Genomic DNA, 15,220 nt, shown 5'->3' with positions numbered 1-15,220 from the left:
CAGAGCAACGGGAGCTCACCCCGTCGCGGGGATTCAAACAGCCGACCTTCTGATCGGCAAGCCCAAGAGGCTCAGTAGTTTGGTCCCCGGCCCCACCTGAATGGTGCAGCAAGACATTTAAAAGAATGATGCAGCAGGGAGCGTTGCACCATTTGGGTTTCAATCCAGGCAGCATCGCATCGGTGCTAGTACGAGATGCTTAAAAGTCCTCAAGCACTCCAACAAGCTGATTTTAAATTCCTCAAAGAAGAAACGGAGACGCCAACCACTGATCAGTTATAAGATTTTTTCTTTTTAGAATTCAAGCTTACACAGTAATCTATGCCCACTATAGTCATAATTACATATTAATATCTGCATACAAAAGCTATGTAAAAATTATATTCTTCCCCCAAATATACAAATTTTCTCTTCAGATAGTTTAAAACATTTGTGATCACATATTTTAATATAGCTTAGGCTGAAAAAATATTACCCATCTAGCATATCACTTAACACTGTTTGGAAAACAGAACAGAACAGAACAAAACAAAACATTTTTTTTTAATAATAAAAAAAGATCCTATTCCAGAATTCTCCGTCTTTCAAATAAATTCATGTAACTTCAAACAGCCTCAGGGCATGACTCCAAAACACAGAAAGGGCAACTCTAAAACCCACCAGAATCTTTCCTAATTTTATTTTGTAAAGAATATAGTATTATATTGGGGGGGAATGAAGCCATTTTGAGGAATTTAAAATTAAGAACATAAAGAAACAAGAGGGGAAATTACTCATTCATGCCCTGATATGATCTTATCCAACACTAGTGTAATTAAATAAAGTGTCTTTTTAATGTTTAACATTGTGCTCAGTAATTTACATCAATTCAATCCACACCGCGATGTAGATTTACATTTGATTGTCTTGTGCATAAATAAGGGTTCGCTTTTAAAAGTTAGGTAAACTGTGCAAATAGACAGTCACAAACAGCTTATTACTTGCACAATATTGCTTTTGAAGGCGACATCGTTGAATGTGGATCAATACACACAAGCAATGCAGACTCTCTTTGCATTTGCTAACATTTATACAACACAGTAAAAACTTTGTGAGAAAAGGCCATACCTTTTTTGTCATTGTGATTTTTTAAATTTTATTTTTTTAAAAAGCAACATTATTTTTGTTTTTAAAATAAATGTGCTCGCTTTGTTTTAAATATTTTACGTGGAAAATAAACCTCTACCGCTCTAGGATATCGTGTCTCTATAAAAATTTATATAAGGGTCATATCGTAGTAGTATCAAAAGGGAGTATCTGATAAATCTAGTTATTTGAATAAAGTTACAATAATAACAGGACAAACCAAAACTTCTCGCATAGGTCTTTGCTGTCTCCAGAGTTGCAAAAAGGCAGGCGAAGAAAACTTGCTTGTTAACGTAGCACATCTCAGGGCACAGTGTCTTTGCAATGTTTTGTCTCCCAAACCTCTCAACGACCGTGCGAGGCAAGGGGCAATTCTGGAATATAAGGCTGAGAGACAAGTGACTTGCCCAAGGTCACCCAGTAGGTCCTTAGCAGAGCGGGAAAATGTTGGTGAACCAAACAGTCTAAAATTCTGATCACCTAGATGAGGGACTGAGAAACTTCAGCCTTTCGCTTGTGAATGGACTCCAGCTCCCATCGTTCTTGACCACTGGCTGTGCTATCTGAGGCTACTGGAAGCTGGAGTCCGTGAACATCAGGAAAGCCAGAGATTCCCCAGCCCTGACCTAGACCAAACTGACTTTTTCAAACAAAGCAAAAAATGGATGCATCTTCCCTGCTTTTGATTCTCATTGCTGACAGTGGGGGAAAGGGTTAGCCTTGCAAGCTATTTCTGAAAACCATAAGACTGGTTGGTTTTGCTTATGCAGTGAGAAGAAGTCTGTATGACACCTACAAGTTAAGAGTTCCATAGCATAAAGATAACATCACTAGCAATGACACGCTCCTCTTGCAGTCAGTAGCTTTGTCCAGGCAGATTCCGGAAGAGTAATCTTCCTTCCAATCCCGTTTTGATTTTGCTTCTCCTTTTCTGTGCTCCGCTCTGCGATGGAGTGATTATTTAGCACAAAGATAAAATCACAAATGTCCAATGTCTAAATTCCGACATCTGTATTTTGGCACAGTGTTGTTACTTTTAAGAAACTGCTATCTCACCATATAAATACATTGTCAAGAAATTACAGAACTCAGTTGCAACACAAACCCAGTGCAGCTTAAACATCTGTTTGTTTAGAGCAAGAAATAGTAAAGATGACACTTTTTTTTAATAAGGAGTTTTTTTTTCATATAGAGAACACTCCACTTGCTACTATACCTAGAGCAGAAAGCAAAATTGAGAGCCATGTGGCACTGTCAACAAGCAGAAATAAATGCTGTGCAGTGTAAAAAATCATCTTTGTTGTGTTCTGCCAAAAGGCTCAATCCACACAGAAAAAAATACTGGGTGTAGGATTTGCCACTATGAGTAGTCGGTTCTGAAATCTACCCAAGACGCTGGCCATGATTTGACAAAACCTTATAGTTTACCAACCTTGGCAGGACTGAGGACTATGTTCATTTTTTAAAAAAATACCCCACACATATTTAAACAAACTAAGGACTCAAACATAGGTCCCAATTCTGCTCTCTCTCCCTGGTGTAAATGAACAGTGAAATCGCTGAAAAGCCTGTGGAGCTACAAATGTAAAAAACCGGAGTGACTGAAATAAGGATTTAACACCCTTACATTTTGCTAGACCGTCTCCAAAGTACAAAATGGCTATTGAGTTGTGATTGATGACTTGATGGTAACTTAGTGAATTGGGCTGCACTTACCTAGTGAGTCCCATTGAATTAAGTAGGACTTACTTCTGAGTAGACATGCTTAAGAGTTGCAGCCTTAAGTGTCTCTGAAGCATAGTGTGCATTGCTAACCAACTACCACTTAACGTTTTTGTCTAAAAGGTGCTTTAGAATACTGAGTAACAAAGAACTAGTGACCTATGATGTTGGACAGTAGTCCTAAAGTGCCACCTGCAGCTCTGTGCCTCCCGTTCTCATCCATGATGGGAAATGCTTCATATGAACAGAGGGATTCCTTGTTGCAAATGGCAGAAGGGGTGTTCCTTAGCCCTTAGAAAACAATAGGAAAGTTGTGGAGCTGGGTGTGCAATGGGGCCAGTTGGCTGGGCTGGAAGGCTTCTTCTCTCTGGCAGAAGATGCTTTTCCTCCACTGCAAAGGAACCTTTGGGTACATCCCTTCAGAGTGTGATGACTATTTTGTTTGGAGAAAGTATTAAAAGTCAGATTGGGACTTTGGGCCAGAGTAGGTGAGCCCCAGTGCTTTTTTTCCTAAACGAATGTTTAGCGGTACTCTCATTTTGACTCAAGAAAATCACCATTTTATAGTTCAAATTGGGAAAAATAAATACAGTAAATGGACAAAAGTACAAAGGTTCACAAAATGTTTCGGGGTATGCGTACCCCTGTGTACCGCCAGGAAAAAAGCACTGGTGAGACCCATAAATTGATGTTCCTTATCTTTCAGGCTGTAAGCCTATACCTTCCTTGACATGAGAGCAGGGGCCATCAAACTGAATGGGACTTGCTGGCGAGTAAACATGCATATGATTTCAGCATTAATTTATTAGTGGGCTGGGAGGGGCTGGAAGGCAGAAAATGTGAGCAGGGTCACGTTTTACCCTGCACCCTGACCTAAACTGGCTACCCACAAGCCGCTGCTTGCACCGTTATGGAAAATGCGCATACTGTACAGTAAAACCTCGGTTGTCAAACGTATTCCATTCCAGAATCCCGTTTGGCTTCCGAAATGTTCAACCACCCAGGCGTGGCTTCCGATTGGCTGCAAGAGCTTCTTGCACTCAAGCGGGAGCCGCGATGGATGTTCAGCTTCCGAAAAACGTTCAAAAACCAGAACACTTACTTCTGAGTTTTCGGCGTTCGGGAGCCAAAACATCTGATAATGGAGGTGTTCGGGAACCGAGGTTTTCCCTTATTGCCCACTAGGACCAAGAGGGTGAAAGTCAGGAAGGCAGCAGTAGGCAGAGCAAGAGCCAATGACAGGTGCAGCCAACTAATTCTGGTTTTGTCCCCATCCTCCTCCCTGCTGACTCCCCCTAGAAGGCAGAGGCGGACTTGTAGGAGCCTAAGGTGGAGGAAGCAAGTAGCCGAGACCAGCCCCTGGACCGGTTGTAAGATAGAAGACATGCAGGTCTTCTTGGAGGAGCTGGGATTGATGGGGCAGACGTCCCATTTGGTAATGGAGCAGCCTCCATGGCTAATGGCTCAAGCAAGAACCAGGAAGTGGGATTTTGATCAAGAAAATGCCAAATGGTTCTCATCTTATTACCCTGGGGCTACTTTTAAAAGGATGAGAAGGGAGACAGTTGTCTTTGTGTGTCTGGGGCGCTGAGGCCTTTCAAGAAAAACAGCTCTTGACTAAATGGCTTTAAGGATGCACCCAGACCCAACATCCTTGCTGTATTTCATTTCACGTTACTCATTTGTTCCCTATTAATCCAGTTTTAAAATTTACATGTTTTCTCCGCATGCAGGGTTCTCTGAATTGGGGACTTGAGTCTTTGAAATTTATATTAAGCAACGCTGAATTCAGATGATTATGCCACACATTCCCCACATGCGCTTGATGATATGTGCTGAGAAATGGGAAGAAACAGGGAAACTTCCAAGACAGGACTGTGAAGTGCCTGCATTTCTGATATCATCAACTGCCCAGTTTAGCATGTGCTAAAAGAATTCGGCAAGGCCAAGGAGGAGTTGGGGCATCACGATGGAAATTCAGCATAAATGCTTGATTCTGTAGGATTAGGGAAGGTACAAGTCCTCCATCTATACTGCGCATGGCCAAACTTGGCCCTCCAGATGTTTTGGACTACAATTCCCATCATCCCTGACCACTGGTCCTGTTAGCTAGGGATCATGGGAGTTGTAGTTCCAAAACATCTGGAGGGCCAAGTATGGCCATGCCTGATGTACCAATCATTGGTGGTTTTCCGCTTTACTAACAGTGCAATGCTATACATGTCTACTCAAAAGTAAGTCCTATTGCATTCAGTGGGGCTTACTCCAGGTAACTGGGCACAGGATTGCAGCCTGAGGTTACGTTTTGTATAAAATATGCCAGGAAAGGTTTTCAGACCATGGGAGGCAATAACCATGAGGAGGTTATCAGCAGCCCATAGTCTGGAGGACACCTTAAGTACTGCTCACCCACATCTATTTCCATAGGCCTTGCAAGCAAGATGGATGTTTGTGTAGATTGAACTGCAGTACTTTCAAACTCCACTAATCTCCTTATTAAGTAAGCTGACGAGGGCCAGTTCCAACTTGCGATGTATTTGCCTGTAATATTTGTAAAGCAGGTATTTGACAAGACACATTTATCTGGGCAGATGGTTGATCTATTTTGAATTTGTTCATCTTTTGGAGAAAAAAATTCCCTGAGTTGATCCAATTGAATTTTTGGATAAGCATTTTCAAACGACTTAAGCTGGTGAAAGAGACCAGGTGAAGCTTACTTTGAAACTTTGCATATTCTTATGCTATCAGAAGCTTGTGAAACAAAAGGCATCACAAAAGCTCGCAATTGTCTCTTTTATGGCAACAACCGTCTCTCTGGAGACAGGTGATATTAGGTTCTGTAGACGTATCTGGCACCCGAGAGAATATTATGCAACCTCTTGGATGCCTCATTCATGAATTGATCTATGTTAACACTTTTCACTATGGATGTGGGTTATTACTCTTGGAGTAATAACTTTTATAATGACTTTTGTTTTGCAGCAGTTAAAAAAACAAAGGGAGTCAACGTGATGCCTTTGTTTCTTCTGTGACTGTTTAGGAGCCTCTCATTCTCCACCCCCACCCCCAAATTCATATAGACTGTGAAAAATATATACGGCATGTTTAGGCATTTGCTAACATGGATCACAACCTAACCTAAGTCATTGAAATCAGTGAGTTTAAGCACACCTAACTCTGTATTGGATTGCGGGGCCATGGACGTGATTAATGTCCACTACGTGATGACACAGTCTGGTGCATGAGCACACAAAAGACTTCCTTTGCTAATGGAATAAAGCATGGCTGATAAGAACTCTACCGTTCTCGTTTTGTCCACAGTGAAAGTCTTCCTGAGTACAGAATTTTTCCAGAGTATACAATGGTGCTCTGGGTCTAGGCTTCTAGCGATTGTTCTGGGCCGAAATGGCTCCCAAGGGTTTGTGGAATTGTCTTCTTGCAACAGAAGACGTAACACATGCTGCTTCTGGAACTGATGTTGATTGATTGCCAAAGCAGTTTGCTATGTGGCATGGGAACTTGTTGTTTCAGAAGTGCAGGCACTAAGCCCTGCTGGCTGCGGCACGGACTAGATTCACGTTTCCTGGGGTCCTTGCCCTGGGTTACAGTCACTATGAGAGGGATTTTAGACAGGCAGTGAAAGGGTCTATCGCCTTTGTTACTTACTGATATGTGAATGCACAGGGTAGTATGGAAGGATTCAAAAAGCGTACTTTGAGAATAAGCTGAACTGGGAAATGAAAAGAAAAGGGGGGAAAAGGGAAGGGCTTGCCTGATGCATCATATAAAAAATGAGAGCAGTTCACAGCAAATAAGTTAGATGTACCAGGAACTGCATTTCTGGTCTCTTTAAATATCACCATCAGAACAGCCCCACGTGCACTGATTCTGGATTAACAGAATACAGCAGCAGGAGAGCTTGTCCTGCAGTTTGGTACTAATCTATCAGAGGGAAAGAATTGTTTCCAGGGAAGGGGGAGAAAAAAGGAAAATCAAGTCTAAAATGCAACCCATTATCTTAACTAGGGAAAAGGATGAAGTGTAAAGGGCTTGGTTGGCGTAACTTTTAAAGCTGTTTTCCCTTTATGGTCAGTTTTATACAGATTTCTATAAAAGGAGAGACAGCAGTCATTTCAACTACTCTGTGGTCACATCTATACCACACATTAAAAGCACACGGCTTTCCCCAAAGTATCCTGGAAGTGTAATTTACCTCTCGCAGAGCTGCAATTCCTAGCATGCTTAACAAACTACAGTTCCCAGGATTCTTCAGAGGAAGGTTTGTGGATTAAATACACGGTGTGGATGTGACCCGTGAATTTAGCCCATCCCTGCAAATGGTTTTTGAATCTGGGTCTCAGAAAAGCATTCAGACGACCCATTTTCACCTCAAGATTCCACCCACAATGTCAAAAAGGCCACTAGGAATGGATAGCAAGTCCCTACTGTGGTTGTGGGAATGGTCATTGAATTGCTAGAATGAAGTTGTAGAGTCTTAAGTAGAAATACAACAAATGCATTTGTACTTCAGGGCTGTGTCAATTTCTCTGGCCTACATTTCCGAGAGTAGCCAAGATGGCCCCTTCTAGATGTCACGGACTCCAGCTCCCATCATCCCTGACCAGTGGCCATGTTTGCTGGGGCTGATGAGAGTTGTGATCCACAACAACTGGATGCCACCATGTGGGCTGCCCCTGATTTATATGCTTGAGTTTTCAGAGCAATTCTGACTCTTCCTTTAAATTCTCCCAATCCAGAGTCGCAGAAGTCATCAGACATGCAGAAAGTGCTTGCGCACACTCAGAAATGCCTTATTCAAATCTTGTGTGTGCCTATGGGTTTTCTGCATCTATAGAAATTAATGAGGTAGCCCTTGCAGCAGTGATGGGGAAGCTGTGCTCTCCATTTGCTGCTGGGTGCCAACTCCTATCAGCTCCAGCCACCATGGCCAAGGGTCTTCGGGAGGACAACCACAAGTTCCCCATCCTCATTTCACAGGGGGATATTTTTGGTGTGCCTATCAGAGTTCCTGCACTCATAAGAAATGAATGGATCGAGCCCAGAACTATCAGGTTTCTCCGGCTCCTCCCTAAAAGCCTGGATGATTAATACAGTCGTACCTTGGTTGTCGAACAGAATCCGTTCCAGAAGTCCATTCGACTTCCGGAAATGTTTGAAAACCAAGGCACGGCTTCCGATTAATAATAATAATAATAATTTATTATTTATACCCCGCCCATCTGGGGTATAAATTGGCCGCAGGAGCTTCCTGCACTCAATCGGAAACCACAGAAGCCCCGTCGGACGTTCAGGTTCCAAAGAACATTTGCAAACCGGAATACTCACTTCCGGGTTTGCGGCATTCGGGAGCCAAAACGTTCGAGAACTAAGCTGTTTGAAAACCAAGGTACGACTATATAGCAATTTCCCCTATTTAGCAACATGAAGTCAAATTTGTTTTAGAAGACTTGGGGCAATGTAGGTTCCAAATGTCAGTTCTTATTCTAGTAGGTGTGACTTTCGTTCACACATCCCAATAAAATATGGAAAATAGAAACAAACAAAGGACTTTCCGCACTTTTTGGAGCACTGACCTATTAGGGTTGTTTTTTTTTTAAAGGATTTAAAAATACAAAAGGTTTTATTTATTTACTTGTAAGATACCCATTCTGATCTCAAAGCAATGATGGCAATTATGGAAGTCTTTGGCTAAATTAAGATGCACTCTCTTAAGAACTACTAAAAACCATGGTTGCAATCAGGTGAAAGTTAGGCATGATTAAGTCCTATCGATTTCAGCTGGTACTTAGGTGAGCCTAACACTTTCTAGATTGTAGCAAATGCCTCGTGTCCTGAAAGTGAGATAATACTGTACAAAATATGGCAGAATTAAAAAATATAAAGATCTGAGCATCTATTTGTTTCCCTACTAGTTCAGCTTATTTTCCCACCCCTCTCCAAGCAGTGATGAGTGTGAGCTTATGAGCACCTGAATGCTGGTGAATGAAACGGATTCATTTGTATTCCCAATGTCAAACTTTCAAAGGATTCACATCAAAAGGACACACACACACACACACACACACACAAATGCAATTGTCACAAGTACCCGCATTGAAGGGAGATTATCAATCGTGCCTATCAAAAATAATCCTCCAAACAAAAAACAAGGTGGAACAAAATGGAAATGGACAAAACAAAAAGAGAGAGAAAATACTAGGCAATGGAATGAAATGACAGACACCCAGTAGTGCTATAGGATTTTCGAGAACCTCTCCAGTCTTTTTAATCCTCAAAAACTTCCAGGAACAAAGGGGGAAAGAGTTCTGTTGGGCATTCCACCTTCATGTGCAGGAAGCGGCTAGCATGACAGGCGCCAATCATTCGTAGGTCCGTCACTTTCATCAGCAGTTTTGGCCAAAAGTGTGCAATGTGATGCTTTCTGTAATTAATGTAGTGTTCAAATGCCAGGAGGAAGCCCTCTTGGCACTTTTCTATTCTCTCGACGCTGACAAGACCCGGACGATCTGCATAATTTAGACGAAAGGCATAAGTTATTTCCTTACATCCACCCAGGACTACTTAAACAAGTACCTTCTGCAGAGCTCAGTCAAATTTTAAGGAATTGATATTGCTCAGTGGCAGGTTCCCACAGTATTTCCCAATGCAAGTCGAGCCTGACACAGCTTCCTTGAAGCTTCAGAGAACCAGAGTAAGGTAGTGGGTTGTCTCTTGGGCAAAACATCCCTATGAACATGGGATCCCTAGATCTATCCCTAGAACATGGGAGCAATTGCCAATTGAGAATTTTACCTTATATGTTTTGGTAAAACAATACAGTGGTACTTTGGTTTTCAAACGTAATCCGTTCTGGAAGACCGTTCGCGTTCCAAAACGTTCTAAAACAGCCGACAGCTAGGCCTCCAGAGCTTGCACTCAGCAGAAGCTGCGTGGCATGTTTGACTTCCGTGACACATTCGAAAACGGAAGTACAGTATTTACTTCTGGGTTTGCGGCGTCCGAAAACCGAAATGTTCGACTTCTGAGACGTTCGAAAACCGAGGTACCGCTGTATATCTGCACACTAGGCTTAATTTTGCTCTCCCCATATTTATTTCCCTAGAGAAGTACTCTAGGAAGCCAGTATGGTGTAGTGGCCAGAGTGTAAATTACTAAACTATTTTCATACTCACCTGAAGACATCAGCAGTACCGCCTGTAGGAGGGCGACTTCCGTGTCATCTAGGTTGAATGATGACAATGACATGCCCAGGTCAAAAATGGCATCTGATACAACTCCAAGACCCCCATTTTTCAGCTGGCCCCTGGTCACCGCCATCTCCCCATTCAGGGTCAAAGTCTCGCTCTCAGGGTCATAGCGAACTGCTGCTCTGAGGGACATAATCTCCATGCAACAACCTTTCAGAAGGATGATCTGGTCTTCACATGGCAGCTGCGGAGAATGGCAAGTGAGAATCAGTTTCCCTGCACTTAAGTGAAAGGCTAAACGCTAAAAAGTAAAATAAATATTGGCACCACCCCTGTATGCAGTTTCCTTTCATTCCTTCCCTTTATCACTTCCTTTGAAGTGATCACTAAAACCGGCCGAGAGAGTATTCTTAATAATGTCATCCACATGCCAGCTTCAAAGAAGTAATTGTCATTTTTCACCCTTCACTGAGACTTGGGGAATTACTGGAGAGTCAAGATGGGATAGATATACATTCAAAGCAGTTTAATTTATTATTACTATTTTGATGATGATGATGATTGTATAATTAATAAATCACTATCTATTACAGTAATATTATTGCAATGTGTCATACTTGGGGCTGCTTTTGAAAACGGCAGCTCAGTCAGAAATCAGCAGAATTCATATTATACCAAATCTGGCACAACTGCACTAGCTACCGTTTTAGTCTCTCAAGCCCAATTCAAAATGTTGGTTTTGACCCATAAAGTCTTAGGTGGCTCAGGACCTCAACAACTGCCTCTCCCCACATAAACCAGCCTGGAAGCTGCGATGATCATCAGAGGTCCTTCTCTGTGTGCCTCACCTGAGGGACACGAGAAATGGCCTTCTCAGTGGTGGTTCCTCACTTCTGGAACGTCCTCCCCCGGGAAGCACAACTGGTGCCATCTTTGTCTGGTTTTAGGTGCCAGGCAAAAACATTTGCATTTAGGAAGGCCTTCAGTCCTTAATTGAGAGGGTAACTAGTTATGTTGCCTGCCTCCTTATTGGGCTCATCCTTTGATGTGAGGTGGGTAGGATATGTATCTTTTATATATATTTCTGGATTTGCACTTTAAATCTTGTTTTACTGCTGCTTTTATAATTGGTTTTAATGTTGCTTGCTACTTTTATTATTATTATGTAGGTTGCTTTGAGACACTTTGGTGTAAAAAGCTAATAATAATTATAGTAATTATTATTAATAATGTGAATGACCAGCAATGGTACATACTTGTGTTATACAACCACTATAACTATCTTTGTCCCCCACAAAACCTTCAGCCCATTGGCCAACGAAAATTCGAACCCTTCAGGGTAGGAGGCCATCTTTAGTTCTGTAGCACTATTAAATCACCCGTAGTCCATAACAGTAGTTATGGAAACAAAAATCAGTTCCATTTTGGCTTCAGTTATTAAGTTATTTTATTTTTAAGTCAAGTTGAGAGGTGTGTGTGTGTGTGTCTGTGGGGTTGGCAGTAGTTATTTATAGTACTGACACAGTGATTACATTTAATCTCAACAGAAAAAAAAACCTTCTGAGTGGGCGAAGGGATCATGGCTTAGCAGAAGTGAAAGCAATGTTCCAGGGGCCGAATGGTTTTTGAAAAATGTAGTCTGCCTGCAAAGGAAAATTGACACTTGATTGTAATGTCATCTTTTCCCCGCCTCAGCTGCCAGCTTTAAGTGTAGAGTATCTGACTCATAGGGAGAGTGACTGATGCTACTGCTAAGAGGAAGGCATGCTTGGCAAATCCACACTGTGATCAACCTGGAAACCAATGTCCCCACTATGGAAGGACGTGTGGATCCAGAATTGGCCTCCACAGTCACTTAGGGACTCATTGTTAAAACCGTATTTATCTTATTCGGCTACGAGTGATCGCCAAAGGAGAACTCAGTCAGGCTTCCCTACATCAGCTTCAATAGTTTACACAGGTCGGGGCAAATGGGAAGTGATGTTTCACAACCAAAAAGAAGGGTGGGGGGAAAGAAAAGCAGAGAGAGAAAAAGAGGGCAAAAAAATATTCTAATTATCCAAAATAAACATGATTAGTTTAATAAGTTTGAAACAAGCACATTCCCTTTGAGACTCATTTGGCACTTGCATGGTGTTGCAGAGTTTTGCTATCAGCTGTGAAGTATTCTGAAGTTTGGACAAAAGAGGGTGAATTGGGGCAGAGCGAATGGGCTTAAGGGCAGCAGGAAAGCCGTGCCAGCCAAATCTTTTGTTCTGGGAAACTACATGAAAGTGGCCCAGAATGGCCAGACTCACTTGGAATAGGGAAGCCATTTGCACGAAGTGTTATCCTCCCTCTCTTTCACTACAGCTAAGGAAGATCTGAGATCTGTGTATGAAAGGAACAACTGAAAAAATGTTCTGGAACAGATAAAGGGACACACAAGAGAGAGTGAGAGAGACAGAGGGTGTTTTCACACACGGGTGATTTAGCATCACCCAATAATTTTGTTCTGCTTTAAACTGGAAGCTGAAAAATGGACTAGCCCATTCCCTGGGCAAGTCTCCCTTTCTCCAGTTGAGAGATGAGGGTGAGGATTTTTCAGTGCAACAACTGTGTTTTTGAGGAAAAGGTTAAATGCACTCTTCCTCCTCCTTGCTGCACTTCCAATCATAGAACTTTGGATTAACCCATGTTGTGTTGTTATCCCTCTGGTTAAAGATCTGTTTTCATCTATTTGTAATTTCCTCAAATGCCATTATTGGAAGACAAGCCATCATATTTATATGCATGGAAAAGTGACTTAGGGGGTCTATGGAAGACAATGGAGATTTTCCTGGAGATAAGCTGGAGATCGTTTTCTTTTTATTAATCAGCGCTACTAAGGAGACTATAAAGGACACACAATACAAAGTTCTCAGTATGTTGTACATGACCCCTGCAGTACTTCAATGGATATGCCCAACTATAGTTAGTACACTGGTCAGACTGGTTTATGATTTCACCTTTGATGGGAGCAGTGTTAGTGCCTTAAACAGTGTAAGAGTTCAGGAATACATTCCAGATGACATCCAGGAATTTTGCCACATTGGGCCACAGGTAGCTACCCCAGCTATGCTATGTGATCACTTTGAATCTATAAACTCTGTATTTCTGCATAAAGGCCTTCTTAAGTAATCGTATCCAGGGGCAAAGTTGTGTATAGCACATAACGGGAAGTCTCCCAAGAAACTATATAAAAAACAGTGCATTAATAAAATTCCCGCCCTGGGCTCCTTGGAGACTAAAGACAGGGACTTAATTAATTAATTAAAATTGGGAGATGATGGTTACATACAATCTTACTCAGAATGTGCAGCAAGCAAGGGATATATATATATATATATATATATATATATATATATATATATCTCAAAACCATGGTTTCTCTTTACTTCCTAGGTGGAAGCCCATCAAATCTTTTGATCAAATCTGAATCAACTGACAGGTACCTATATTTTTGTTTCTATGATATACAGTATATAACTTAGATATGATATAGTTAGTGAGCTAGATATCTCACAGGCATGATATAATGAGATAGTTATATGTAAGTTTATTAATTCCTAGTTCTTGTTGTAGTGTTGTGTGTATACCTTGTTGTCTGTGTTGTAACTCTTATCTCAAAATAAAATAAAATTCCATCTCAAGCTGTTTTTTGGGGGGTAAACAAAGTTCACATTTACATGCAAAATAAGTAAATAAATAAAGGAGAAGGAAAGTAAAAAGAGAGAGGTTAAACTGGAAAGAAATCCGTACCTCACAGAACATAGGCAACTTTTTGGCAAAATCCACCACTCTTGTGATTGCTGGTGTGATAATTTTTGTAAACTGGCTGAAGGCTTCTAAATCTACTTTCCCGCCTTCTGGGGCATTTACTATTGGTGCTTGTCCAATATCCTCTGGCTAACAACAGAAAAGAAAAACATTGTAAGGAGACAATTTATTTGCAGTGGACATGGAATCTTCTTAAACTTTTGTGGAGTGCTGGCAGTTCAAACCCATCACTTCTTCTGTTTTGTTTGTAAGAAAGCCCCATAGCTATTACTTAGCAAAATTAACTTTTGTATTCAAAAGAAGCCGCTGTCTAAGACAAACTCTTGTACGCATAAGTTTCTGACATGCCACTACGCATTTGTGTAGGCAGCTCAGTGCTTTGCAAATGTAGCTACCTATTCTTGTCTAGTTATGTTATCTTGTGGAAGCCATTTAGCTGTTCACCCCGAAACCCTAAAGCGAGTGTTGTTTCTCAGTCCCACCTAGGAAAACTTATCCTCCCCTGAAATCCAAAAGGAAGAGAAGTCCTTCGGCATTAAATTTGTCAGGGGAGGGGAATTTCTGACCTTTCCTATAATTTGTTGTCGTTTGCTAGAGGGACAGTGAGGCTTCACCAAAGTTCATAATAGCCAAAGGCTATTCCTATAGCTGCGCTAACCTGACAGGTAAGAAAAACAGACAGGATAGGAACCAACACAGGTTATATTCTCTCAACAGTTGATCACTTGGTTTGAGGGGTGAAGCTAAGTTCAGGAATTCTGCTCAAAGAGGCTAATGTTAAATATGCGTACTGTTTCCTATCACTGAGTTGATGTTTGTATGCTTTGCCCAATACATGTTGTTGTTGTTTAGTCATTTAGTCGTGTCCGACTCTCCATGACCCCATGGACCACAGCACGCCAGGCGCTCCTGTCTCCCACACGGAAATTTCAACCACAAATATTTTCCATTACAGTGGTACCTTGGAAGTTGAACGGAATTCGTTCCGGAAGTCCATTCGACTTCCAAAACGTTCGGAAACCAAGGTACGGCTTCCGATTGGCTGCAGGAAGCTCTTGCAGCCAATCTGAAGCTGCGGAAGTCACGTCAGACATTCGTGTTCCAAAGAACCTTCACAAACCGGAACACTCATGTCCAAGTTTGCGGCATTCGGGAGCCAAAATGTTCAACTCGCAAGGCATTTGGGAGCCGAGGTACAACTGTATTAGGAAACAAAACGGTACTGCTATTCTAAAGCTGTAACTAAGTAAAAATGACAAACAGGCGCTGTGGGTTAAACCACAAAGCCTAGGACTTGCCGATCAGAAAGTCGGCGGTTTGAATCCCCGCGACGGGGTGAGCTCCTGTTGCCCGGTCCCTGCTCCTGC

At 41.8% G+C, this 15,220-nt stretch overlaps 2 protein-coding genes across 12 annotated transcripts in view; one reads left to right on the top strand and one right to left on the bottom strand.

Moving 5' to 3' along the window:
* Positions 1 to 15,220, top strand: part of LOC310745572 (uncharacterized protein) — an 86,257-nt gene that overhangs the window by 16,478 nt on the left and 54,559 nt on the right. For 3 of the 6 annotated variants that reach the window (XR_014540157.1, XR_014540158.1, XM_083578391.1), the window contains exons 3-4: positions 4,033 to 4,089; positions 13,479 to 13,524. Coding sequence is in view for 1 of the 6 variants with exons in the window: in XM_083578391.1 (XP_083434517.1) it covers positions 4,083 to 4,089; positions 13,479 to 13,524 (53 nt within the window). In the remaining 5 variants the exon portion in view is untranslated. Of the gene's footprint in view, positions 1 to 4,032; positions 4,090 to 13,478; positions 13,525 to 14,329; positions 15,198 to 15,220 lie in introns of those variants that run through there. The other 3 variants (XR_014540155.1, XR_014540156.1, XR_014540159.1) reach the window with 2 other exon arrangements.
* THRB (thyroid hormone receptor beta) overlaps positions 273 to 15,220 on the bottom strand; it is a 187,931-nt gene continuing 172,983 nt past the window's right edge. For 4 of the 6 annotated variants that reach the window (XM_083578185.1, XM_083578186.1, XM_083578184.1 and 1 more), the window contains 3 exons: positions 13,836 to 13,982; positions 10,041 to 10,299; positions 273 to 9,374 (listed from right to left, as the gene is read on the bottom strand). In XM_083578185.1, coding sequence (XP_083434311.1) covers positions 9,133 to 9,374; positions 10,041 to 10,299; positions 13,836 to 13,982 — 648 coding nt within the window. In that variant the 3' untranslated portion in view covers positions 273 to 9,132. The remainder of the gene's footprint in view (positions 9,375 to 10,040; positions 10,300 to 13,835; positions 13,983 to 15,220) is intronic. The other 2 variants (XR_014540133.1, XM_083578187.1) reach the window with 2 other exon arrangements.

The sequence above is a fragment of the Podarcis filfolensis genome, assembly GCF_964270895.1.
Source record: "Podarcis filfolensis genome assembly, chromosome: 12".
In the NCBI taxonomy this organism is placed as follows: Eukaryota; Metazoa; Chordata; class Lepidosauria; order Squamata; family Lacertidae; genus Podarcis; species Podarcis filfolensis.
The sequence above is the reverse complement of the archived record's forward strand: the minus strand, read 5'-3'. Positions and strand labels throughout refer to the sequence as shown.